Source organism: Notolepis coatsorum (assembly GCF_963971535.1).
Source record: "Notolepis coatsorum genome assembly, chromosome: 12".
Taxonomy (NCBI): Eukaryota; Metazoa; Chordata; class Actinopteri; order Aulopiformes; family Paralepididae; genus Notolepis; species Notolepis coatsorum.
The window spans coordinates 43,343,922-43,371,911 of NC_140176.1; the positions used below are offsets into that span (position 1 = coordinate 43,343,922).

General features: G+C 40.8%; 1 protein-coding gene across 1 annotated transcript in view; it reads right to left on the reverse strand.

The window, feature by feature from the left end:
- Window positions 1-27,990, reverse strand: part of rbm33a (RNA binding motif protein 33a) — a 168,060-nt gene that overhangs the window by 103,104 nt on the left and 36,966 nt on the right. The window contains exons 3-8 of the mRNA XM_084325823.1: window positions 24,546-24,594; window positions 18,674-18,741; window positions 14,303-14,603; window positions 7,890-8,021; window positions 7,443-7,605; window positions 3,633-3,832 (exon numbers count right to left, since the gene is read on the reverse strand). Coding sequence (XP_084181949.1) covers window positions 3,633-3,832; window positions 7,443-7,605; window positions 7,890-8,021; window positions 14,303-14,603; window positions 18,674-18,741; window positions 24,546-24,594 — 913 coding nt within the window. The remainder of the gene's footprint in view (window positions 1-3,632; window positions 3,833-7,442; window positions 7,606-7,889; window positions 8,022-14,302; window positions 14,604-18,673; window positions 18,742-24,545; window positions 24,595-27,990) is intronic.

Consider the following 27,990-nt stretch of genomic DNA (forward strand, 5'->3'; position numbering starts at 1 on the left):
TCCTGAACTCCAGATACCTTTCCTCATTGAAAAGCACCACCATTGTTCCACTTATTTCCATTATATGTTTAAAGTGACTTTCTTGTCCCTCAAGGGCGATGGCTTTAAAAAGGCATGGATGAACAATGTAAATGAACGGATTATATGCTTGGAGAGAGATCCAATAATAAAGGCAAAGATCAAATACAATTTTGTATAATGTTGTCTAAACGGACTACCGCCAAATGATTTGGTATAATCCATATATCAACATTGATAAGGGGAGAAGAGTGTGGGTTGGGAGTGGGTTAATTGACTATTTTTTTCTTTTTGGTCATGAACTAATGATCACAGCTCCAGTCCTTGGGGTAGCAGAGAGCAGGAGCGAACAAAATATTTCATATTGGTGATTGGTGCTGTAAAAGGTACAGAGAAACCCAAGCATGCCAAAGTCCTTAGCCAACTTAAGCCCTTACACACACGCGCACTAATCTTTCAAGAAGAGAGAAGAAATACAATATACTAGGGCTGTCTTAAATACTTCGAAGCTTCGTTCGATGGGCATGGGATTAGAATATGAAGAAAAAAAATCGATTATATATATAAAAAAAGAACATGATTTATTTTTTATTTTTTTGCTAAATCAACTCTGCCTCTCTTTTTGTTAACTACAACAAGCAATGCTGTTTGTTATTTAACACTTTCAGAGCCCAAGCTTAACCTTGATTTACCGGTTGAATGCCCACCATCCACTTCAATGTTAGCGTTAAAAACGCCTACCGGTAATCTATGTTTTAAATTATGGCTATGTGTCTAATCTGCCCGTCGCTTATCAATGACTCGTTTTCCAGTCAACATTGTCGAAGCGGATTGTTTTTTTATCGGTTCATTTTCGTTTTATAGTATTTTGAAAAGCCCTCATTTTCAAGGAAAATATAAATATTCCATGATAAAAGACGTTTACTGGAATATTCTAGAATACACAAACTTTGTAATTTTTCTGCCTATTTATGAATAGTTTTCAAATAAACGCTAGATTATCGATAGTATATGTGTACGTATGCACGCTGGGGCCGCGAGCTGAAAATCGATTATCTGATTTCCTCATCAGCGATCGTGCACACAGAGACACATCACACATAGGGCAGACGCTGAGATCTCAGCGAATACAACTCTGATTATCCCAAGACTGGTAAAATAGATTCCTTACCTCAGATCAGATGTTCTCCAAAAAGATCATTCCAATTCCTGATCGCAATTCCAAAAATCGATCACGCTTATTGATTGAGTATTGGCTACTGTGAATATATATTCCAGGCTGATTCCCGTCCCGCGATGACTTCCATGTTAAGCAGACAGCTTGCCAGCTCAAGGAGCCAGCTGGCTCTGCCTCTACATAGCGACTGATCCCAGGTCAGTCTAAGCGACTGACCTACAGTTACACAGGGATAGACGATAGGGGGCGCTTTTTTCCATTCTGAGCTGCTGGAGGAGCTGCTGTACCAACGGGAGACTCGGTTGATGAAATATGAAATCAGATCGCTAATAAAAAAATTAAACGCTAATACACGTCGTGGGCATTCAGGCATTGGGCTGATAAAACGTCATATGACGTCATGGGCACTGAAAGTGTTAAGATGAGGTCGGACTCGGCACTGACAGATTTGTGTTCATTGGGCTGCTTTTATAAAGCCTCAAATGACAGCTTACAATATTTCATGAAAGCAAAGTGTTTTGTTTGTCTAAGATTTAAAAAGGTTTAAACTTTACAGCACTGACAAAGTTGAACAAAGTGCTGTACAAGTCCCACAACATAAATCTTTTTTTAATTTTTTATTTATTTTTAATTATAATCTTTTATTTCGAAGCTTCCAATTAAAATCAAATCTCGGCCCCGAAGCTGCGAATTCCAAAAAAAAATCGAAGGTCAGCCCTACAATATACCAAGGTTCCTATATTACCATCTATGGCTTAGCGACCGAAGTGGAAGTACCCAACTCATGGGGCTGACCTGGGACAAGTGTTTAAAAGTAGGTTACTTTTATCAATGAAATCCTGGCCCCGGTGCAGCTGGGTAACATGGAGGTCTAAGGACTCGCCTACCACCGCAGAGACCCAGGTTAAATTCCCGGCAACGGTACCTCCAGCTTGGTCAGTAGTTCCTACAAAGTGTTTGTGGGTAGGAAGCCGGTGGGGTAGGAGTCCTGGTCATTGCAACAGCAACTCCTACTGGTTGGTTGGGGTAACTGTCCAGCAGGGAGAGTATCTGGGGGAGATAGCATGAACCTCCGCACATGCTACTCTCCCAGGGAAAACTCCTAGCAGTCAGGTGAAAAGAAGCAGCTGGTGACTCCACATGTATCGGAGGAGGCATGTGTTAGTCTACACCAGGGGTCAGCAACCTTTTTGACATGGAGTGCCTGTTTGAAATATAGTTGTAACTAGTGTGCCTCAACAATATTCCATGCATCGTAAAATTTTTTTCTCATAATCAGGTATTTTTAATGATAATTTTTACATTATTACATCATTATCGTTATTGTTATTATTAACAATATTATTATGATGGTTGTATCAACCCTAAATCTGAGTTGGGGGGGGGGGGAATGCAATGCAGACAAACAGCTGCATACAGTGCGACCATTTCACTCACATTTGCCCATTCATTTTTGGACACATCACACACCATCGGTGTGTGTACTGTACGTGTGCTGTCATAGCTCCACCTACAGGCCTAATGGAGAACACCAGGATGTGAATGGAGGGTGAATGTGAGGTATATCGTGTAAATAAGTTTTGATTGATCGCAAGACTACACTGTAAAAAATATATAATAATAAGTTACCAGAACTTAAAAATTGTTCAGTTCAGTTACTGTGCATTAAGGTTTTCAGTTTTCAATCCATAATAATCCAGAAAAATAAGTACACAACCACATTATTTCAACCTAATAAAACTATGTTTATTGTCATTGTTTTAAGAACACAAGTTGACTTGGTAATACTCACATTTTGAGTAAAAAATATGGCTTTTAACATGTGCAATGTTCAATGAAATAGAAAAATAAATAATAAAATTAGTTGATTAATCCCACTGGTCACAATGGTGACCATAATAATGTTTTTGTTATAAGGCTCTGCAAATGTTACTGAATGATGTAGCAATGTATTTCCAGCTAAATTGAAATAATAAACAAATAAAGGGTCTCAATTAAATATGTGGTAGTAAAAAGAACCTGTGGGAGGATTTCAACAAGATAATGCGACAACAGTGCAAAATATTTCACTATAAAATTTCAAAGCAAAAAAAAAAAAAAAAAAAAAAAAAAGTATAATTTTTATTTTTTTTTTAATGCTGCCCCCTGTGCCTATGCAAATGCCCCCGCGTGCCTATGCAGGCACGCGTGCCTAAGGTTGCCTACCCCTGGTCTACACCCTGCCCAGACAGACAGTAGGGCAGTGCAATGACCAGGAAGGGAATTGGCATAGCGACTAATTTGGGGGATGGTAGCAAATGAGAAAGGCAAAAATAAATAAATAAATAAATAAATAAAAATCAACCCTGGTCCCAGTGGTCACTAAACTTCTTATGCATTACTGTCAAGGAAACGTTGTAAATGTCCAGACCTGACTATCTGAAGACCTTGGACGTACCTGCATGCCCATGTGTCCCATCAGTGGGATCCTCTGGTCATTCATTCGTCCTCTCCCGTTGCCCCGGAAGTTGCCCATTCCGAACATCATGAATGCTCCTCGACCCCTGCCTCGCCCCCCTCTGCCGCAGCGGTTCTGTCTTTTCTGACGTTCTTGCTCCTCGAATTCCATCAGGTCCGCCTTGGCCTGCTCTGAGAGTTCTGTACGCGGGAAGGATAAAGAAGGACAATATGAAGCGCTCCGATTCACCTAAAAAAAACATTTGAGCGCTTTCTAAAGCCACACTAAAAATAAGTTTCAAGTCTTTTCTAAGATTTCTTTTGAAGCTGTCAACAACAGTCTAGGGCCATAGGAACTGAAGGCTGCCTCACCATAGGTTTTAGGGTTAGTCTAGGGCAGCGGTTCTCAAACTACGGGGCGCGACCCAAATTGGGGTCGCGGGTAGGTGACAGCGCATTGGCAAAAGTTATTTATAAAAAAAAAAAAAAAAAAAAATCTGCAAGCCCAACTCTGATCAAGTTTTCCACCTGGCCGCTGTGTGTATTTGCCATGTCTCGCCGCTGCATCAACGGAGGCACAGTATTTCAATACACATCTCATACATCCTGCACAGGTATAATGACTGAAGCCACGTCTGGTCTTTTGTGAGTCAGAGGAGCGCAAAGTGCTGCGACGTGCATGCGCGAGCGTGCGTGATAAGCCCTGCGCAGGTATAATCGTCTGGTCTTTTGGGAGTCAATGTGTACTCAGATATTTGTGATCGACACTGTCTCGTAAATAAAGGGGAGGGGGGGGGGGCTTTCCAGACCAAGCATATAAAGCTGATTTGATTAATTTAACCTGGACACTCGCAATGGATAGGTTTGTTGTCAGAAGCGGCGTGTCACGTGCGTGTGTTCCAAATGCTGGCAAGAGAAAGTCAGAATTTAGTAGTAGCGATATCAGCACTACTATGAAACGAAGTAAAAGAAGTTATGACCCTAAATACTTGGCATATGGATTTACTTGGACTGGCCAAGAAGATGACCCGAGACCACAGTGCGTTTTGTGTTACGAGATCCTTGCTAACGAGAGCTTTAAACCAAGTAAATTACAGTGGCACTTGGAAACTAAGCATCCTGAATTTAAAACGGAAGTTAGCTTTCTTTCAGAAAAAAAACTACGGTTTTAGAGCAGTCCGGAACGACTACCCAGTGATGTGTAATGCTGCGCTGAGAAAGCTTGTCCCGTTTGCATGAATATACCTCTGTGAAGCGGGATTCTCGGCTCTGACATTAATAAAAAATAAATACAGATCTCGCCTCAGAGTAGAAGCGGATCTGCGCCTCTTTCTCAGCACAACGCAGCCATGTATCATGGAACTATGTTCAAATGTACAAGCACACCCTTCCCATTAAGTCTAGTTTTAGTTTATTCTTGAAAAGCGCATGCGAGTGAAGTGAACGCATTAAAAAAATAAAAGTTCTGCCAACATAATTGGCTAAATATGCCTCGATCGTTTTATAAATGTGTATACAGAAACAATTCTGTTTGATAATATTCATTCATTTAATTAATAACATTGTGCTGTAATTTAGGGCGTCTACGTGGCGTAGTGGGCAAGGCGCTCGCCACGAAATGCTGGAGACGCTGGGCTCGTCAGTTCGAGCCCAGCGCTCCACATTTGCTTTCAGTTTAGCTGGTCGTCCGTACTAATACACATTGGCCGTATTAGGGGGTGGGAAACTGATGGGTGGGGATCGGGCGTTGTGGACAGCGACTCCTACAGATCGGTTGGTGCGCCTGCACAGTAGAATCAGGAAGTGTCGGGGGCAGCGTGAGCCTCCCACGCGTTACTCCTCGCCACTGAGAGATCGAGCTGCGCAGGTGAAAAGATGCGACTGCTGTTACCTCAAGTACCGGAGGGGACTTGTGCTATGCATGACTTAGTCCACATTGCAGCCGGCTTGTGGGAGGCAAGAAACAGCGTCCGTGACAGGGGAGGGTTGAATTGGATGATACGAAATTGGGATGGGAGAAAATATAGAAAATGGGAGAAAAAGTGGATAAAAAAAAAAACATTGTGCTGTAATTTCATTTGCTAATAAATATGCATGATCAAGTTATTTTATTTTGATATTCATTATTTCCATGTTAAAATTACGCGATACACGTGTGGGGTCGCCAAAAAATTTCCAAAATAAAATGGGGTTGCGATATGAAAAAGTTTGAGGAACTGAAGGCTGCCATAGGAACTGAAGGCTGCCTCCCCTTAGGTTTTAGGGTTAGTCTAAAGGCCATAGTTTTACTGTTATGAGGTCACAACCTGTACCTAGTGTTTACTGTTATGAGGTCACATCCTGTACCTAGTGTTTACTGTTATGAGGTCACGACCTGTACCTAGTGTTTTACTGTTATGAGGTCACATCCTGTACCTAGAGTTTTACTGTTATGAGGTCACATCCTGTACCTAGTGTTTTACTGTTATGAGGTCACGACCTGTACCTAGTGTTTTACTGTTATGAGGTCACATCTTGTACCTAGTGTTTACTGTTATGAGGTCACATCCGGTACCTAGTGTTTTACTGTTATGAGGTCACAACCTGTACCTAGTGTTTTACTGTTATGAGGTCACGACCTGTACCTAGTGTTTTACTGTTATGAGGTCACATCCGGTACCTAGTGTTTTACTGTTATGAGGTCACATCCTGTACCTAGTGTTTTACTGTTATGAGGTCACATCCTGTACCTAGTGTTTTACTGTTATGAGGTCACATCCGGTACCTAGTGTTTTACTGTTATGAGGTCACGACCTGTACCTAGTGTTTTACTGTTATGAGGTCACATCCTGTACCTAGTGTTTTACTGTTATGAGGTCACATCCGGTACCTAGTGTTTTACTGTTATGAGGTCACAACCTGTACCTAGTGTTTTACTGTTATGAGGTCACATCCTGTACCTAGTGTTTTACTGTTATGAGGTCACATCCGGTACCTAGTGTTTTACTGTTATGAGGTCACATCCTGTACCTAGTGTTTTACTGTTATGAGGTCACATCCTGTACCTAGTGTTTACTGTTATGAGGTCACGACCTGTACCTAGTGTTTACTGTTATGAGGTCACAACCTGTACCTAGTGTTTTACTGTTATGAGGTCACGACCTGTACCTAGTGTTTTACTGTTATGAGGTCACATCCTGTACCTAGTGTTTTACTGTTATGAGGTCACATCCGGTACCTAGTGTTTTACTGTTATGGGGTCACATCCGGTACCTAGTGTTTTACTGTTATGAGGTCACAACCTGTACCTAGTGTTTTACTGTTATGAGGTCACATCCTGTACCTAGTGTTTACTGTTATGAGGTCACGACCTGTACCTAGTGTTTACTGTTATGAGGTCACAACCTGTACCTAGTGTTTTACTGTTATGAGGTCACGACCTGTACCTAGTGTTTTACTGTTATGAGGTCACATCCTGTACCTAGTGTTTTACTGTTATGAGGTCACATCCGGTACCTAGTGTTTTACTGTTATGGGGTCACATCCGGTACCTAGTGTTTTACTGTTATGAGGTCACAACCTGTACCTAGTGTTTTACTGTTATGAGGTCACATCCTGTACCTAGTGTTTACTGTTATGAGGTCACATCCTGTACCTAGTGTTTTACTGTTATGAGGTCACATCCTGTACCTAGTGTTTTACTGTTATGAGGTCACATCCTGTACCTAGTGTTTTACTGTTATGAGGTCACAACCTGTACCTAGTGTTTAGTGCCCCGGGAGGACACGACCTGTACCTAGTGTTTAGTGCCCCGGGAGGACACGACCTGTACCTAGTGTTTCCGGGATGTTCCTTCTTTTGTTGCCCGCATCGGCCAACCGCACGACGGACGCATCCTTCCTCTCCGATTTAAACCGCAATCGGCCGGATTCTTCATCTTCGTCCTCCTCCTCGTCCGACTCCTCCTTCGTTTCCTCCTCGGCTTCGTTCTCGACCTGAGGAGAAGAGAGGTTCTCGTGTTAATAACAGCCGTCTATGATGTCAGCGTCTTCTCGTTACCTCCTCTTTTCCACTATCGACGTTAACGGCTTCAAAGCTCACGTGACCAAAGCACAAGTTTCTCAATGGGTGCAGAGATACAAGGCTGGTATTGATTAGCTGTCCGCAACCCGCCTGCACATCGCAAATCACTGTGCGGCTCCGGCGCATTTGGTCCGACCAGGATTGTCAGAGACTTTATTGTTGAGACGGATGATGTAGGTTGAGGTAAGCAGCCTACCTCGTCCTCCAGGAGCTGAGAACTCCCCGTGGTCTGGTCCTCCTCCTCCTCCTGCGCCTCTCCCGCCTCCTCGGGTGCCTCTGCCTGTCGGCCGCCCCGGTCGTCGGTGTAGGTTGTCGAGTACTCATCGTCCTAAAAGCAACGACAGTGAGTGGAAAATCCAATTATCTGTTATTCCTGATAAAAAAAGGCAGCAATGGCAATTCATGTTTCGATCATCCCCGTGTGAGAGAACAGGCCAGAGACGCACCGCGGCCTCGCCATGACTCAGTAGGCCAAGAGCTGAATGAGAAACGCAGGGAGATAGGAGGTTACGAGGCATTTCTTACACACAAGAGGAGAAGAAAGGAGGGTCGACATCAAAGCCATGCAGGAAATGCTATGAAATGCGATTGTACTCTTGAGGTTATATAGTTGAGGTTACTGTGCCTGCCAATATAAGTTGTCACCAGGGTATCTGCAGGTTTCAACAAGTTAAATTCAAGACTTTTTAATACCACTTAAGAGTACAATTTTATACCAATTTCACGACAATATTAACAAAATTCAAACATAGCGACACTGAACTTGCACGCCGATTTTAATTCTTGTGCTTTCCATACAAGCTCTCTCCAGATGCACCACGGCCCCGGTAGCCGCACAAAAAACAATGACTCGAATATAAAGACATTCATATATTGTATACATGTGCAATTTAAATTGAAGACCTTTTAAATACCTTTTAAGGCCTTAAATTGAGAATTATGAATGGAATACTTTTTAATATCCCGCAGATACCCTGTATAGGTTCTCACACACTAGAGGCCCGACGACAAGGCTGCATACTGGAAAAAAGTCTTGGGCTGGAGACAAGCATGTGATGAAGGAAGAATTAACACTGAGCAATGAGCACAGAGGAAAACATGACGTTATTAACCCCCCCCACCCCTCTGAATTACCATAACAGTGAGCGGGCGGCTTCATTACTATTCGTGAAGGCATTTGAAATTCAATGAGATGTAAATGTTTTGACATGATATACAGAAATATGTCTCAAGATAAAAACACTCTTCTTCGGTTCAACGGCGGCGAAAGAAAAATATCATCGACTGACTTTGTGCACAAATCACTCCTTCATTGGTCCCTCTCTGCAGTATCATGACTCAGTGCCAGCAACAGACACACATCGACTGACTGATACACACAGATGATTAAGTCCGTTTCTGCTACTTCATAAAGTGTGTACGCAAACCCCTCTGGTTTGCGTACACACTGCAGTCTTGGTTCGCTCCCAGGCACAATTGAGGAGAGCAACTCTATAGTCTATATATTTCTGAATTAACCAAAAGTTACACGGGACATTTTCGCTGTACCTCGGGAAGTAATGTACCAGCTAAACCTACACGATGGGTTAGATACAGGCAGGATTTTGGATACTTTTCCTACACTAAAAACATTATGGCCATGCTGCGCGCTAACCACAGATTACAGACAGATAAACAAAACATATAACGAACATCATAAAAGATAATATGCATATATACTTGATCGCTATAGTCCCGCTGAACACAACTAGTCACAATGTCGGGCTCCCTTGCTTTGGATGGGCTAACCGGCCACATTACTGTGGGTAGTGATTAAACAACGGAGGGATCACTGGTTGGTTTTAGGCAGTGCTTCTCAAACTTTTTCTGTCAGGCCCCCCTTTGGCGGACCAAAATATTTTTGGCAATCGAAGCTTCGGGGCCGAGCTTCGATTTTAATTCGAAGCTTCGAATTTAAAAAAAAAAAAAAAAAAAAAAAAAAAAAAAAAAATCTTTTTTTTTTCTTTTATATCTTATGTTGTGGGACTTGTACAGCACTTTGGTAAACTTTGTTGTTTTTAAATGTGCTCTATAAATAAAGTGGATTGGATTAATGAATTAAGTAGCCCCTTTCGTGACTGTGACGCAGCCAACACGGCTGTGTGATTTAATTCAAGGTGGATCGCTGTTGTCGTTTGAACAACTTCAGATTTCATGGGAACTACCAATCCCCCAAATCAAGAATGTTTAAGATGAATGAAGTAAGATTTTGATTATTTGAAATATGGCCTGTGTAGACTAAACTATGCACAGAATTATGTCAGTCTACAAGGTCCGGATTCTACATGGTCCGGCAATGTAGACCTTGTAGACTCCACTACAGACCAATTATCAATGAATGTTCATGCATTTTTAAGAAGGGCTACTTCCACAAAAAAACAAAGAACTCACCAAAACATCTCAGTAGCACCTTATCTAAATGTTCTATTTCATATATGGAGATTCATATTTATTTATGTATTGCATGCATTTCTACATTTTATTTCCTATTTTTTTTATTCATCCCAGTATCTTTCTTTCTTATGTGTGGAATTCTACAAGGCATTTACATTTAGTCATTTAGCTGACGCTTTTATCCAAAGCGACTTACAAGTTCTGTACGACAGGTCATCAGGAAGGATACAACTCTATCAGCTGAGTAACAATATTCATCAAAGTGTTGCGTGTTACAGTGTAGGTTAGTTTATTAGGACAAGTGCATGACAGTAAGGTTAGTTAGGGTTAGATTTTTTTTTAATTTCAGATAATGGTTGAAGAAGTGCGTCTTTAGTCGACGGCGAAAGATTGGACGAGATTCGGCTGTCCTAACTGGGGTGGGTAGTTCTTTCCACCATTGTGGGGCAAGGACTGAGAATAGGCGTGTAGGTGGTGTATATGTGTTTGAGGATGATATCCTTCAAACAGGCAATAGTGATGATATAATTTGGGCAGTGCTGAGCTGGGTTCCTGAATGTTCATGCATTTTTAAGAAGGGCAACTTCCACAAAAAAACAAAGAACTCACCAAAACATCTCAGTAGCACCTTATCTAAATTTTATTTCCTATTTTGTTTATTCATCCCAGTATCTTTCTTTCTTATGTGTGGAATTCTACAAGGCATGTAGGTGTATATGTATTTGAGGATGATATCCTTCAAACAGGCAATAGTGATGATATAATTTGGGCAGTGCTGAGCTGGGTTACTTTCCTCCAGTGTATTTGTCCCCCGGCCCCACCCAATGGCCCCATGCGCGTGCGCGCACACACACACACACACATTTACATTTAGTCATTTAGCTGACGCTTTTATCCAAAGTGACTTACAAGTTCTGTACGACAAGACAGCAAGAAGGGTACAACTCTATCAGCTGAGTAACAATGTTTATCAAAGTGTTGCGTGTTACAGTGTAGGTTAGTTTATTAGGAAAAGTGCATGACAGTAAGGTTAGTCACGGTTAGATTTTTTTTTTTTTAATCATTTCAGATAATGGTTGAAGAAGTGAGTCTTTAGTCGACGGCGAAAGATTGGACGGGATTCGGCTGTCCTAACTGGGATGGGTAGTTCTCACACACACACACGCACACACAAATCGAAGTAAAAAAAAAAATTGAAAAAAAAAATTGAATTTTTTTTTATATCTTTTATATACCGGTATATGTTTTTTAAACTTCGATTTAATGTTTGAAGCTTGTGCCATCGAACGAAGCTTCGAAGTATTTAAGACAGCCCTACATTATACACTGCCCTTTATAATCTAAATAAACGTAAATAGCTATGAAACGTTACAGTACATGGGACTATAGATGGAAATGATAGCTTCTTGCTAAATCTGGTGCATTCATCCATTTGTTTAATGCAAACGATTGTCATTATACACTGCCCTTTATAAACGAAATAAACTAAACTAAAGGTGCCTAAATTATGCATTACTATATTTCATCACAATATAATAGATATAGCTAGGCTACTGACATTGTCATTGTGATAATGTCAGTAGTAGCTGTATCTATTGTTTACACTTGAAATGTGTATTTTTATTATGTCACAATATTATTTGAAAAGTATTGTGTAAAATTGAACTGTATTTCTGAGTTGCAGCACTTAAAAACATTAAATGGACTGTGATATCATATTCAATTGTGGACATTTATTAATTCCCACTTATTAGACACTATTTCTGATGGTAAAATGAGCATAAAAAGCAAAATACAGAATTCTGAAATATTAAAACGAAAAAAAATGAATTTGGGAAAAAATAAAATGGAATTTGGAAAATAATAAAACGGATTTCATATGGCTCTACATATATATCAGCGTTTCCGTTAGCCGGTAATTACCGGTTTTTGACCGGCAAAATCTGTTGAAGTCCGACTTATTTAATATCTCCGGTCTTAATGTCCGGTGAAAATAATTCCCTGAGTCTAAGCACAATTTGATTATTTGAATTGTATTAAAATAGGCTAAAATTAAATAGCCTATGCGATGAACGAAACGATCATTACATTTGTTTCCTCGTTGCTTCTAATAATGACAACGACGTTGTCGGCGAGAGCTTAGTGCTGGTGTGCGGACTTTTGTGTGAAGCTGCAGAGCCAGAGAGGCAACGGCACAATGCAGTATTCCAGCAGTACTCCAATTTGGCCATTTTCAGCCAATGTTGGGTGGGGGGCGCTGCTGTGCGGTTCCCAGAAAAGAGCCAATAACAGCTAAATCAGCTTCTCTGCAGCGCCATACTCTTTGCAAATAAGTCGTTGCGAGGTGGAGAGAGTCGTCACGCAAACCACGATAATGTTGTCGTCTCTCTGCTTTCTCAGTTCTTCGCTTGATATAATTAATACAAATGTCCAATATAACGGAATTCGTTAGCTCATAAAAATGTGATTATAATAACAGACTGCTGTTTAGTGTCGGACCGACTGCCCACATACGCGGTCTATTTTAGTTCAAGTCAGCAGCAGCACGGAGTATCGAGGGACTTATTTTATTTGGAATATATTAATTAATGACTGTATACGCAAAAGTAGCCTAGTTTTAAGTAATAATATTATAAATCTACATGCCTTGAGGATGACATTCTTTATATTGCCTGCCTATCAATTGTTTTAAAGCTCAATAAACTATGACCGGAATTAATCTCATTTGTCCGGTAGATTGAAATCTTGCAGGTCACGGAGACCGGCAACAATTTTTTCTAACGGAAACCCTGATATATATATAATATAACTGGGCCTAACTGCCGGTAGGAACGCAAACAGGCCATTAATACCATCATAACGACACTAAGTGAGGTCACTCGGTAGAGGTCAGAACCGTGGAATTTGGCGCCGTGGTCCATTAACCGGCGGTACCGGCGACACATATCAATGCCAAAAAATACCCTCCTCAGCAAGCGACATGGACGCACAAACTGGGGGGGGGGGGGATGCGACGGCTTAATCCTTTAAACTGTTCCACGTATTACCCCTGAATGAATACCACAGTAAACACAAACGGTAAGCCCGGACGCTGTGTAGTGACCTTGTAAACAAAACGGCGGTTTTACACCCCAAGAATACAAATATGCATCCGTCCAATGCGCAAAAGCAAAAACCACACATTTCCAAAATAAGCACCCGGTTTGTTGTGCATCACGGTCCCGGTTAAGAAGGTCACCCAGCTTATCTGTGGGCTGTGGCTAAACACATCTGTGTTAGGTGTCAAGCGTCATCGCACCTCTGCAAATGGGCCGGAACGGACATTTGCACGCGGGTCTGACCTTATCTATGATGATCCTCTTAAAATCTGGGCCGAGAGGGAAGACAGGTCGAATGAAGAAAAAAATAAATGGGGGGGGGATCGCATCAATCATTATAAAACTGTATGGGGTGTCCTTAGGAAGGTCAATAATCTTTTCACCTGTGTGAGACTTTATCAGATCCAGTCTACAGCCCCAGATAAAAAGCCCCTCGAATTAACCTCCGCCGATTGGCAGCACATCTCCCTCACACAAAGCAGCCTATCTCGCTCTCTCTCCTCCACGGCCCCAAGGTCACAAAGGCACCAGGGTTTGGAGGCAACGGCGGCACATCGCGACCAAACAAGCTGTCAACACAAACTTTGTCAGCAAGATGGAGAAATCCACTGGCGGTTAATGATAATGAATCTCACCCACCCCCTCCCTCCCCTTCACAACACCACCATGCAGCTCCTTCCCCGCAATGGATTTCAATCCCCATGGCACGACGGAAGAAAACTGACATTATCTCTATCTACTAGACGATAGAGTTAGACAGACAAGGGGAGAAGGAGGAGGAGGCGGCGTGTGTGTGACTGTGTGTGTGTGTGTGTGACTGTGTGTGTGTGTGTGTGTGTGTGTGTGTGTGTGTGTGTGTGTCTGTGTGTGTCTGTGTGTGTGTGTGTGTGTGTGTGTGTGTGTCTGTGTGTGTCTGTGTGATTGTGTGTGATTGTGTGTGTGTGTGTGTGTGTGTGTGTGTGTGTGTGTGTGTGTGTGTGTGTGTGTGTGTGTGTGTGTGTGTGTGTGTGTGTGTGTGTGTGTGTGTGTGTGTGGGTGGCATAGAGTAAGTGAGTGCGAGGGGAGGACTGGGACTCACTTGAAATTCGCTGTCTATGGGCTCACTGATTTGGATGTCTAACACCTCGTCCTGGTAGCCCTCGTCCCCCCCTGCCAGGTCTCCTGAGTATTCCATTTGGTCGTCCGCGACCTCGGCGGCCTGGCCGTATCCCTCCGCGTACTCTTCTCCGCCCACCCGCTGGTAGCCCTCCACCCCCTCCTCGTAGCCATCGGTGCCCAGGTTGACGATGTCGTCCGTGTAAACGGCGTCCTCCAGGTTGTCCTGCTGGCTGTAGGACGCGGCCACGCTCACCGGGGCGTTGAGGCTCACATTCTGGCCGCTGAATAAAAAGAGAAAATAGATTAATTACGATTTTCCAACGATACAATAATAAAGGTCGGCACCATGATTGCAGCCAAGCGCAAGACAATTTAGGCTTGTTTTTCAAGTTTTGTTTTATTTGTCACATATAAGGTACATGTACATTACAGTGAAATGCTTGGTTCTGTATGAGCCTCCTGAGATTGTGCTTCATACAGTAAAAAAAAAAGGTTAAAAGAATTAAGACTAAACAGCACTATATAAAATATGCAAAACTAAAGTACAAAATGCAACACAATGGAAACAGGTGTAGTAGAGGTGTAGTGCAAATCTTTAGTAATAAATAGATAAAATATGGTGTAGTGTTAAAAAGTGTCTAAAGTGAATGTTAAAGGTGAATGTTTAAAGTGAGCGTGTGCATGTGGATGTGTGTGCAATGAATGTAGAATGGATGGGTTGATGTTACAGTCATTGAGCATCCTGATGGCCTGGGGATAGAAGCTCCTTTTAAGTCTCTCTTAGAGCCATATTAAATCCGTTTAATTTGTTTCCAAATTCCATTAAATTTGTTTCCAAATTCCGTTTTTTACGTTTTAATATTTCTGAATTCTGTATTTTGCTTTGTACGCTCATTTTACCATCAGAAATAGTGTCTAATAAGTGGGAATGAATAAATGTCCACAATTTAATAAGATATAACAGTCCATTTAATGTTTTTAAAGTGCTGCAACTCAGAAATACAGTTCAATTTTACACAATATTTTTCAAATACCGGTAATAGTGACAAAATAAAAATACACATTTCAAGTGTAAACAAACAATAGATACAGTTAGCTACTACCGACATTATCACAATGAAAGTAGCCTAGCTATATCTATTCTATTGTGATGAAATATAGTAATGCATAATTTAGGCACCTTTAGTTTAGTTTATAAAAGACAGTGTGTACTGACAATCATTTGCATTAAACAAATAGATGGGTGCACCAGATTTAGCAAGAAGCTATACTTTCTAGTCCTGTGTACTTTATGTACTGCAACGTTACATAGCTATTTTATCACAATAGTGTCAGTGATTAGCCTCGCCCTCTAGCTGCTGTATCTATTGTGATCACCAGGGATCATCGTTAGAGAGCTGGTGTGTATGGGGCTGCGGCACTGCAGATATACCCTACTCTGTTTTGAAGCAGTTTTTCCGTGTTCATGACATGGCTTTTGGAGAGTGAACTTCGCACGTGTTTTGCGAGTCCAGTCCACGGCATGTTGACAGAATTTGCAAAACACCTTATCGCCGGTCATATACAAGTCATTAGGATACTGCGCTGCTCTGAATTTAGGGCTTAGTGTGGAATTTCTTCCGACGTTAACATTAACACACCGAAGCAGCCAGACGCTTGGAAATTGCTGCGTGTTGTGTGTAACACGCTGTAGCGTCCCCGGTCATGTTCGCGTTGCACCAAACGTTCCATGTTCTCCCGAACACAGAATTTCAGTCCAGATTATGTCAAATTCTGCAATATTCCACGTTTACAGTTGATTCCGTTTTTATTGCTCAATTCCGTGATTCCGTCCGCGATTCCGTGAACGCGGATTTCATATGGCTCTAGCTCTGTACTGGCCATGAGACTCCAGTAGCTCTTGCCCGACTGCAGCAGTGCAAAGAGGCAGTTGTTTGGGTGACCAGAGTCTTTGGCTATTCTCTTAGCCTTGGCCCTGCAACACCTGGTGTAAATGTCCTGGAGAGTGGGAAGCCCACCTCCAATTGTGCGTTTGGCTGATCGAGCCACTCTCTGCAGTCTGCTGCGGTCGTGTGTTTCCACTCTAATGTTTAGTTTGAACCTTTGATCAAAGGACCGACAATAACGTAACAGTTAAATATCAAGACGGTAAAAAGGTTTGTTTAATTTTGTAATGTTTGTAAACTCAAGTAAAACTGACCTGCATTTTTTGTCCATGATCGGCTAAGAAAAGTTACACAAACCTATATTTCTCTACAAGTTAAACCCATCCAAGGTCAAATGTGAATAAATAAATTAAAGATGTTGATGGTTAAATCAATTCTGCATTTTATTTAATGTATGATTTTGGCTCAGAATTATATATTTTTTTATGTCAAACACAGCTGTGTAGTATATCGAAACCTCACTTATCGAAACCTCAAAAGTGAAATTCGTATTGAATCTGGGAGGATTTTGAATGGTGGTTATTCTGTCCTTCCTTACAACTAGGGATGAACCGACCAGACGCTTTCAGTCCCGATACTGATGAATGAATTTTAATGGAACAGTATAGACGTGGACCGTCATTTTGGGGTCATTGGACAGAAACTATTGAGATATCATGATTTTCTTTCTCCATTAGAGCGTTATCGTGTCAACATTTTTGAAAATCAAGTCAGTTTGTGTTGATTTCTTAGATTAGATTCAAATCTATTGTCATTATACAGCACAAGTACAGTACAATGAAAAGTTTGGCATCCAACCAGAGTGCAAATGTAACAGTAAAGTACAATAGTAATATACAATGTACAGGTGATTAAACTGGGTACAAAATATATTAATTAGTACTACTGAGTGTAGTGCTAATCAGATGCATGTACAGAGTTGTAATATAAGAATGTAATATTAGAATGTATATACAACAGATTAGAGATTACTATAACAAGGAAATAAAACAAGACAGACAAAGAACAGCATGGGATAATTAAGATAATGGTAAAAACATATGAAGGAAGGAAGGAAGGGGAGGGTTATATCAGCACTATATCAGGCAATAATGGACAGCAAGGAAATTACAACCTTGTATATAAAAGAAAGTGGGAGAAGGAATTAGAAACAGAGATAACAGAGGAAGAATGGTATAATACATGTAAGATACAACAATCAACCACAGAATCAAGGATATGGAGGGAGTTTGGGTGGAAAAACATAATTCGATTCTTTATAACACCAGAAATACAGGGCAATTACATGCCAACACAAAAGCCATGTTGGAGAAAATGTGGGCAAGAAGTAGCAAACCACACACCCATATTCTGGGAATGTCAGAAAATAAGAAGGGAGGAGATAGGAGGGATCATAAATGAAATAGTAGGATATGAAATACCCCAGACAGGTCAAGTACTATACCTAGGGAACTTGACAGAACGAAATTCAGGGAGAAGACAAATATCTGATTAAGATACTATTAGTAGCAGCCAAGAAAGTATTGACTAAACTGTGGTACAGGGTAGAAACGCAGACGAAGGAAAAATGGATAGAGATAATAGAGGGGATACAGGAAATGGAGAGAATCACACATGCTGAGGCTACAAGAGGAGAAATTGGAGTCAAAATGAGAAAAGTGGGAGGAATATAGGAAGAAAGGAAACAACATCACAGAAGAATGAAAAGGAAACAAGAAAAGAAATTGAAATGTAAATAAACAATGTATGGACCGATGAACCCATGTCACTCCTTTATTTATTTTTGTCCCCCTTTTATTTGTTTTTTGATATTATTTTTTTTATAATTTTGTATTTGATGTTTAAAAAATTGCAAATAAAAATGCAAGTAAAAATAAAATAAATAATGCATATACCGTACATATTTTAGAATGTATATATATCTGATTTTTTTTTTTTATTTATTCTTATTCCTATTCTTATTTGTGACTTTTGACTAACTGAATGTTCATTGTGAGCGATCTGAATTTCCCTCAGGATCAATAAAGTACTTCTATTCTATAAATATGTACAGTGATACAGCTATAAAGACAGTATGGTAGCAGTCATACTGGCCAGTCTGGCATGTTAAGACGTGATTTTAGTATCAGGGAAATTCTCCCATACCAATATTCTATTTTAGCTTGGTATTGTACCGATATGCATCCCTACTTAAAATTTAAGGGATTATTTAATGCTGGGTTTGAAAGTGAAAACCACAATCCCTTATTGAGTTGACTTATTAAATCCACTTCAATCATGAAGGGGAGAGTTGTGAGGTTGTGAGGAGACGACAGATTAAACATGGATCATTCTGAGCCTTCAGGGGGTACAACTCAATACTAGGAATATGTTTCTGGTTCGAACACAGGGTGTAGTTGGCTCACCTCATGTCTTCATCATCACTCTGAAGAAGGTCATCATTCAGCTCTTCATCGGATGCTTCTGAAAGATTCTAAAAAAACAAAAAGATAGTTCAGGATAATGACAATTCCTCTCCTATTTTGTCACAGGGCCTCTTACCTTTCTATGCACGTTTGGTTTATTGGACTAAACTGAAGTGTGTGTGTGTGTGTGTGTGTGTGTGTGTGTGTGTGTGTGTGTGTGTGTGTGTGTGTGTGTGTGTGTGTGTGTGTGTGTGTGTGTGTGTGTGTGTGTGTGTGTGTGTGTGTGTGTGTGTGTGTGACAACACTAGGCAGGTTCGATTATACACAATGAGGTATACAGTTATGCATAATGTGTGTGTGTGTGTAACAACACTAGGCAGGTCGTCTGTGTGACTATGTGCGGGTTTGATTATACACAATGAGGTATATAGTTGTGTGTGTGTGTGTGTGTGTGTGTGTGTGTGTGTGTGTGTAGCTTTATTCCCATGTGGTGAAGACAATCTGGGCATGTTAAGGCAGCTCTATTTTATCTACTTCCTCCTGGTTCACATCAATAAATTCCCCTGTGGAGAAGCCACCTGCTACAAACTCCACCCTCTAGTTCTACACCAGTGTTCTACCAGCCACCACGACCGCTTTTAAAAACCCTTTCAGGAGGACGTTTTTTGGGGGGATTTCTCTCTTAGAATTCTTCCAGTCTATAGCTTTCAATTAGGAATATCAATCCGTTGTTTTTGTTAATACATTTTTTTTTTTTTGCTAAATGTCTTAATCTTTTAAAATAATCAAACAGCTGCATACTATTGTATCAGTATAATCAATATAAAAGCAATGAAACCAACCCAAGCTAGATATGTCCATACATTTTAGATATATACAGGTATGCATAAACATAAGGAAACAGCCACTATCAGGGCTGTAAAATGTCAAATGATGGGTGGGGGAAGTCATATACAGTCAGGTCTATAGATATTTGGACATCAACACAATTCTCATAATTTTGGCTCTGTACACCACCACAATGGACTAGGAATGAAACAATAAAGGTGTGCTTTAAGTGCAGACTTTCAGCTTTTCAACTTTCAGCACATCCAAATCAGGTGTAGGAATTACAACAAGCCTATAGATGATTGTGTAACCAGTTCAATTGTATGGCCTCTGTGGAGATTTGTCCTGCCCGCACAACTGTTTTGACTGGACAACCTAGTGTGATTGACATGCTAGACTCATTCTACCATGCAGCAGAGCCTGCACGTGCGGATTACTGGACTAATAGGTGAAAATGTATCTATAGTAGCTCCTGGTGACGTTTTAGTTGAAGAGCCACAATGGTAGGTCTGTTTCACCTTGCAATATATTAGAAAGAAAGCAATACGCTTGGACCAGCACTCTCAGATTTTGGTAGATTTAATCGCAGCCTGAAACAAACATGTTTCGGAACTGTAATGTTCCTTCTTCAGTGTTGATGGCTAGCAATATATAACATTCATTGTCGCCATGTCCAACTGTTAGCTATGTTAGAGTTGGCCAACAAACTAACGTGGTTATTGACTCGAGAGAACGCAACTCAGCTGATGCAGACAGGGCAGGGAGGGGGAGAGACTGACTAGCAGCTAAAACCTAAAAAAATCAAAACTATTCTGCTCAGTTATTGAGGTATGTAATCTTTTTTTGTTGTTGCTGCAAAGCACTTCCAACTAAAAGGTTTATAACCCTATCCCGTAAACCTTAAACACTGCAACCAAGTGAAAGAAAAATGTACAGACGTGCTTCTTGGCTATGGGATCTAGACACTAATGTTTTATGTCCATTTTATTTTAACTTTGCTGCAAAGGCAATGGCACATGGAATGAATAACATTGAACTTGATTAACGCCTGGTCCACACGTACTTATTTACTGTTGTGATGTTCTTAATTGTGAAAAAAAGCATGCACTGTAAATGTCGAATCACGTTCCATTTGTACAAACAATATGGTGAATAAAGTAATCTGAATAGCTTTTTCTACATGGTTTGTCATTTCGTCCACAACACAAACTGTGTTTTAGGTCACTGAAACCTGATCCTTTTGAAAACTCAGGGTGAAATTCTTTTTTTTAGAAACGCAAGTTTGTAAAAAATACACAGTGTATTCGTGTAGTAGGGCTGAGCCCAAACGTTCGTTACGTTGGCATTCACTTCCGCTTTTTTTACAGAAAAAATTATACACAAAATATATATATATATATCAGAATATCACAGTACTATGTTGTGTTTACAATAATTCGAAAGTCACGCGTGAACACAGACACAACAACAAAGTCTAGTCGAGATGAGGGGTCACCATCATACATTATCAGGAAATGAATCAATCATGCAAAAAAAGTGTTGAGTGACTCGCACTCACCAGTCTTATTTCATAATACAACGTTTCCGAATGGACGTTTGGATTAAACCAAGTGATGCAGTGATGCTGAAGTTTCCCAGCGAAACACAAGTTACTTAACGTTACACAGGTATGTTATGCACGTTAAATAAGCTATGCACGTTTAGCTGGCTAACATTAAGATAGTAGGAGAACAAAGATCTTGTTTCAACAAATGTATTCACAAAATGGATTACCATCTAAACATTATTGAAGCCTCCCGTGACCAGTAAGTAGGTACTACTACTCTTAATAACCGTTTTGTTTTTTCATCAGTACATTTCCGTTTTAAATATGAGTATAGTTTGTGATTCTTAGTCATTCCAGGAAAAAGGCAATAATAGCCCTTTAGTGGAATACACTAAACACTAGGGCTGTCTTAAATACTTCGAAGCTTCGTTCGATGGGCATGGGATTCGGATATGAAATTTCTTTCTGAATATATTAAAACATATATATGGATTTTATTTATTTTTTGCAAAATCAACTCTGCCTCTCTTTGTTAATTACAACAAGCAATGCCGTTTGTTATTTTAGATGAGGTCAGACTCGGCACTGACAGATTTGTGTTCATTGTGCTGCTTTTATAAAGCCTCAAATGACGGCTTACAATTAGGGATGTCCCGATCACATTTTTTTGCTCCCGATCCGATCCCGATCCTGTGATTTTGAGTATCTACCGATACCGATCTTTCCCGATCCAATCCAAAAATAAAAATAAAAGATTTAAATCCCAATTTCTCACATTACATTCACCCTGAATGTTGACGTTATTCAGGTGAAAAGTTAACTTCATTCAAGCGAGGCATTGCAATCCTTGACATAAATCATTTGATGTATAATTAAATCAAAGGAAATGCGTTTGGGTCTGAGAGTGTGGCTGGTCTGCCGTTCTGCAGCTGGATACTATTGGTTTGTTTTGGCAAAATTCTTCTGCTCTGTGTGACAATAAATAAATGAATGATATGCAATTTAAAACCAAAACTAAGGCCTCAGTATGAGTTTAAGACGTGAACATGGTCATGTTTGTTGAATAAAAAAAAAAAAAAAAAAAATTTATTTTTATTTATTTTTTTGCCAGTCCCGATCTTCGGAAAATCACGTGATCGGATCGGGACATCCCTACTTACAATATTTCATGAAAGCAAAGTGTTTCGTTTGTAGGGCTGTCTTAAATACTTCGAAGCTTCGTTCGATGGCATGAGCTTCGAACATTAAAAAAAAGCAAAGTAAAAAAAATATATATAATAATAATATTATTATTATATTATTTTTTTGCCTCCAAAATCTTGCGCCTCCATTCCAATGAAACAAAACTAAGCGGCGCCTTCCCGCCTCCATTCCAATGAAACGAAAGTAATCGGCGCCTTCCCGCCTCCATTCCAATGAAACGAAAGTAAGCGGCGCCTTCCCGCCTCCATTCCAATGAAACGAAAGTAAGCGGCGCCTCGACTCCACCTCTCTACAACAAGCACGTGGATATTATCTGTGTTGAAAACAACAAGGACATAGCAGCAGACATGTCAACGAAGAAGTCATCAGACGTGTGGTTACACTTTAAAATATGCAAAGACAATGCCCAAAAAGCCGAGTGCCAGATATGCCAGAAGAAAATGGCATATCACAACTCTACAACAACTTTGTCAAATCACCTATAAAAACGTAAGTATCGTTGTACACGACGGCAACGCCACACAAAACATTAATAAGGCTATGCCTATGCTGCTATGACTAATGTGTTACCAAGTTGGCTAATTTAATTGTAATCATCTGCTTTTGTAGGTGCATTGTCCGATATAATTATAAATGATAAATTAAATATAATATAATTGTTTGCTTGATAGACGAAGGTTGCAACATAATTATGTAATGTCATGTCGTTGGCTGTGAGAGCAGCCCCACTGCACCCAGGCAGCACAGCCGAGTGAAACCTTGTTGGCTGCGTCACAGTCACGAAAGGGGCTAGTTAATTAATTAATCCAATCCACTTTATTTATAGAGCACATTTAAAAACAACAAAGTTTACCAAAGTGCTGTACAAGTCCCACAACATAAGATAAAAAAATATGTAAAAAAAAATATTATAATTAATATATATATATATATATTTTTTTCTCTCGAAGCTTCGATTGCCAAAAAAAAGCTTCGAAGGTCAGCCCTATTCGTTTGTCTAAGATTTTAAAAGGTTTAAACGTTACAGCACTGACAAAGTTGAACAAAGTGCTGTACAAGTCCCACAACATAAAAATAATTATCTCGAAGCTTCGAATTAAAATGGAATATCGGCCCGAAGCTTCGAATTCCAAAAAAGAATTCGAAGGTCAGCCCTACTAAACACATTTTTCGCCTGATTATCGAATCTTCCTGAAATCAACGCTAGATCATCATTATTATCCTTCCTCGTGCAAGAATGAAAAGAGCCCTGGACCGCGCCGCCCACCGGTGTGTGTGTGTTCGTGCTAAAGTGACTGTTAGTGTGTGAGCGTATACACAGTATGTGTGTGTGCTTGTGTGTGGAGAGTTCAGTGTTCAAGACTCTGATGGCCTGGTGCTCTTACCTTGTATCTGATGTAATGCAAAAGAAATAATCCAATTATCTGATCGCCATTCCAAATACTGCTCGTGGAGGTCCATACCACATTACCGACCTTTATATGATACGGGCGGGCGGGGTTACTGTTCCATGCCATCGTTCTATAGACCTACCTCGCCTGAGTATTTAAACCTCGCCCGCACGGCTCGGATCGTCCCAGAAAAAGAAACTACACCATTCCCAATGGAGTGCAATACCAGCTGGAAGGCGTAGGCGGCGGTATTTGCCCTTTTGCGAGCTCAGACCCATTCCCAACGATAACATCAGGCTGGATGGATGAAAAGTAATGGACATCGCTAATAAAATAAATAACGATTAAAACCCGACTATACTCGTGATTGACGCTGAACGGTCAGCGAGTTAACCCGACTATCATCGGGTCTGGCGTTGAATGAGTTAATAATAAAGACTGGTGCAGTGTGTTACTACGGCATACCATCATCACTATTACACTGTCTGATTGACTCCTGCCACTCACTACTGTTAACTACTACTACTGTTATCACTATTATCAGTATTACTTTGAACTTTGTTCCATGTTTTATTATTATTACTACACCCCCCCCCCCCCCCCAATACTGCTATGACACTTGAATTTCCCCAAGGGGATTAATAAAGGAACCCTCAACTTGACTTCTCTGCCATCAGGATTCAGGACCATGGAGAGCACCCGGCAGCCTCCAGTTTAGGTACGGTAATTTCATGCAAGCGTTTTTGCTTTGTTGTGTGGACAGAGATTTTCTAAAACACTGTTGGTTTGGACGGGAAAAACCCCAGTTTCAAAAATACCCATGTACATGTGGACCAGGCCTGAGCCTGTTTTGACCAACAATAAATGATGTCCGAGGCTCAGAGATGATTTTAAAGAGTCTTACCTTTTTCCCCGACAGCCAGTCCTCCTCTAACAAATCTTCTTCCAGATCACTGTAGGAGAGAAGATGACCCAAAACATTAGCAAAGCCAGAGATCAGTGTGTTATATTCATCAAACAAGATGAGTTCATTATGCATGCATGTCAATCCACTGCCCACTCTCCAGCGGCTCAATTGTAATCGATCGGTAGACGTGCAGCAAATCAATTTTCTTCAATGACTCAACCTCATGGCTCGACAGACGACAACATAGAATAATAATATATTAAAATATTGTATAATACTGTACCAATATGGTGTAGAATAAATAGTATGATTTAGTTATATTATAATAAAATAGAAATTAGATAGTATATAGAAGTATAATACATTATATAAGTGTGTGTGTGTGTGTGTGGGGGTGTGTGTGTGTAAATGAATGAACCTAAATATGTAGTTTGACTGATAGATAGACAAAATGGGTTTATTTATGTTGATTTAATTTGGTTGTGTTGATGTTCAATTTTATATTTTTTTTTGCAAAATGGGTATATTCTGTTTGGTTTTACACAATATGTCTATCGGTGTGTTGTGTGTGTGTAGGGGCAGGTATATATAAGATTTTTTCTTCTTCCTGTTCCTTTCGGCCATGGTATTTTTGGTGAATTATATGAATATGTACTGTTGGACTGTGGTAATTCCATGTACGAATAAATAAATGATGATGATGATGATTCCACGACGAGGAAAACAGGGAGGGAATGTGGACATACAAATGGATTTCATACATTAACACAGAAGTGTGTGGAATGTGGAGATGCTTCCATGCATTTCCCTTTCCATCCCTTTGCATATATACGTCAGTAAAAACACACCATACAGTCGAACCTTCTGTGCCTTCCTTTGCATATGTGAGTGAGTGTGCGACTGTGCGTGCGTACGTTGGTAAACACCATAGTCATACCACAAGTCAAACACATGCTGGAGTGGGTCCAAGCAAGTGTGTGTGTGTGTGTGTCAGGGCTGTACAGTGCGACGAGCTCGTCGCAAATTGCCCCTTTAATTGGCCGTTGCGATTGGTAAATAATATTTGGGGGCGGGCTTGCGAGTAGGGATTTCAAGCCTTGCATTCGCATTTCACTCCTAAATTATCCAAGCCGTGTGATGACGCCACTCACGCGAGCTGAGCACTCAGGTATGAGAGTGGGGGAAATCGATTGAGCACTCTGATAGACTGGCTGACTGTCTGATTTAGCTATGCCTATGAAGAAAAGTAAAGTTAGTATTGCTTCATATTTTCGACGCGTTCCACCTCCTAGTGAGCCGTCGAATGAAAATGTGACCGTCGAGAACATTGAGCCAGCAGTGGCAGTAGCCACCACCGCAGACCTGCCTTTGTACTAGGGTTGGATGCAGTTCCCTGTTGGTCAGTCTGTGTCTGTTATTCCATCTTCTTCTGCTCTGTTTAACGTTATACACTTCAAATAGTGCAGCATGTTTGAGAGTGCTCCCTTGACTGAGAGGATGGCTAGAGGATGGCCGGAACCACGAGAACTTTTATTAAACATTCTATTAAACATTCTGGTATTTCCGCGGGTCTCGTGCAGTGGTCTCGTGCCACTGTCAACTAAAGCGAGCACTCGGAAGACACGCACCGTTTGACAGTGATATGCGCACTGACAGTCGGCGCAGTTGACATTTTCCAAGTGGGGGAAAATAAATCCTCTTCGTCCCGACTGTGTCCCGGCCCCGTGGAGGATTTTTCTTCATCCCAAATACATATTTTATTTCCCCCGGGACGACGGGACGGTGTTAGTCTCAAGCCCTGTCGTCGTATACCATTATCGATCCCCAGGTACTGGTTCAAATGTGAACGGTACCCAACCCTAACTGTTCAAAACGAAACGTCCCATTAAACTAAATAGTTCAGATAGCTCCTGATATCAATGTCTTATAACACTGAGTCGATGCGTATTCGAGCTGAGGGCACGCTGAATATAGTCAATAGGTTCCAGCTGCAGCGCCAAAGAATCCTGGCCGTAGCTGGAGGCTACAGTATAGGGTCCAGCTGCAGCTCCGGAGAATCCTGGCCGTAGCTGGAGGCTACTCGAGTACACACAGACAGTGGAGCTGGTTGCATATAGCGAGCATTTTGACTTGTTGCGTGGTGGCGATGTCTCGCAGATAATACAACTACAAGTATGATTATATAATATATATATTTTATTAAAAAGAAATTATATAAAATTATTTTTTTAATTTTTTTTTTAAATCAAAAACAATCGATATAAATAATGGTAAAATTGTAATTAAAAAATGTGCCCATAAAAAAAAGAATTGCCCCTAAATTTCTCATTTAGGGGCAAGTGTGCCCCTAGTGAAAAAGCTTAGCGTACAGCCCTGTGTGTGTGTGTGTGTGTGTGTGTGTGTGTGTGTGTGTGTGTGTGTGTGTGTGTGTGTGTGTGTGTGTGTGTGTGTGTGACAACACTAGGCAGGTCTGTGTGATACTCTTTAAAGCTATGTGCAGGTTAGATTATACACAATGAGGTAGAGCTGCCGCGGTATCGGTATTACCGCGGTATCGCTGTTACATCATGCCCACCGCAGCGTTGGGCTGAATACCGGCATCACCGCTGTTTTTTATTATATTATTATTATTATTACGCTCTCGTTGGTCTTGCGGCTCTGCAGATATACCCTACTTCTCTGTCGAGATTCCAAGCGACCCTATTGGGTACCAGAAAAGTCACATGAAACACTGCAGACCACTGATTGGTCAGAAGAGATACGCGTCACATGCTGAAGCATCTTGCAGTGCTTTTACTTCCTGAATCTCAGCCATGAGCCATTGATCAGAGCTCAGTCACAACACGGCTAATAGTACGTTAGCTCCCACCGGAGACCGGAGTGGATTACCGACGCCGTCGCTCCTCAGGGAACGAGGCATAATGATTTTACTGCAACGAAATGTTATAATAAAAGCCCTTCGTTCTATACACTTGTCTGATTGAAAACTTTATTAACAGACCGCAGAATGGGTACAACTCGGCACGCTCTGAGCAAAGAAAGGAACTTAGATATTAATTGAGTAACGCTTGCCTTGCTATGGTCCGGTAAATACGAACGTGTAACTATACTAACGTTAATGCCACAAATCGAATGCCTTTGTAATCATAAGTAGTAACGTTATAATAAGAAGAAGAAGAAAGGGTCGGGGGGGTAATCGGCGGGCGCGCCGCTACCACCCCTGCTCGCGACACCGAGGGGAGACTTCAAATCCGTGTTTCACTTTTAATAACGAATGCGTGCATGCCGAATCCCAAACAATATTCATGCTGCAAAGTCATCCTCTAAAGATAGACATTTAGACTAGAGGCAGGCTATATGCTATAAAGAGTAGACTACAAAAAAAATGCATTCAAACTTTTTTTTTGTGTGTGTGTGTGTGCGGTAATAACCACGGCGGTAG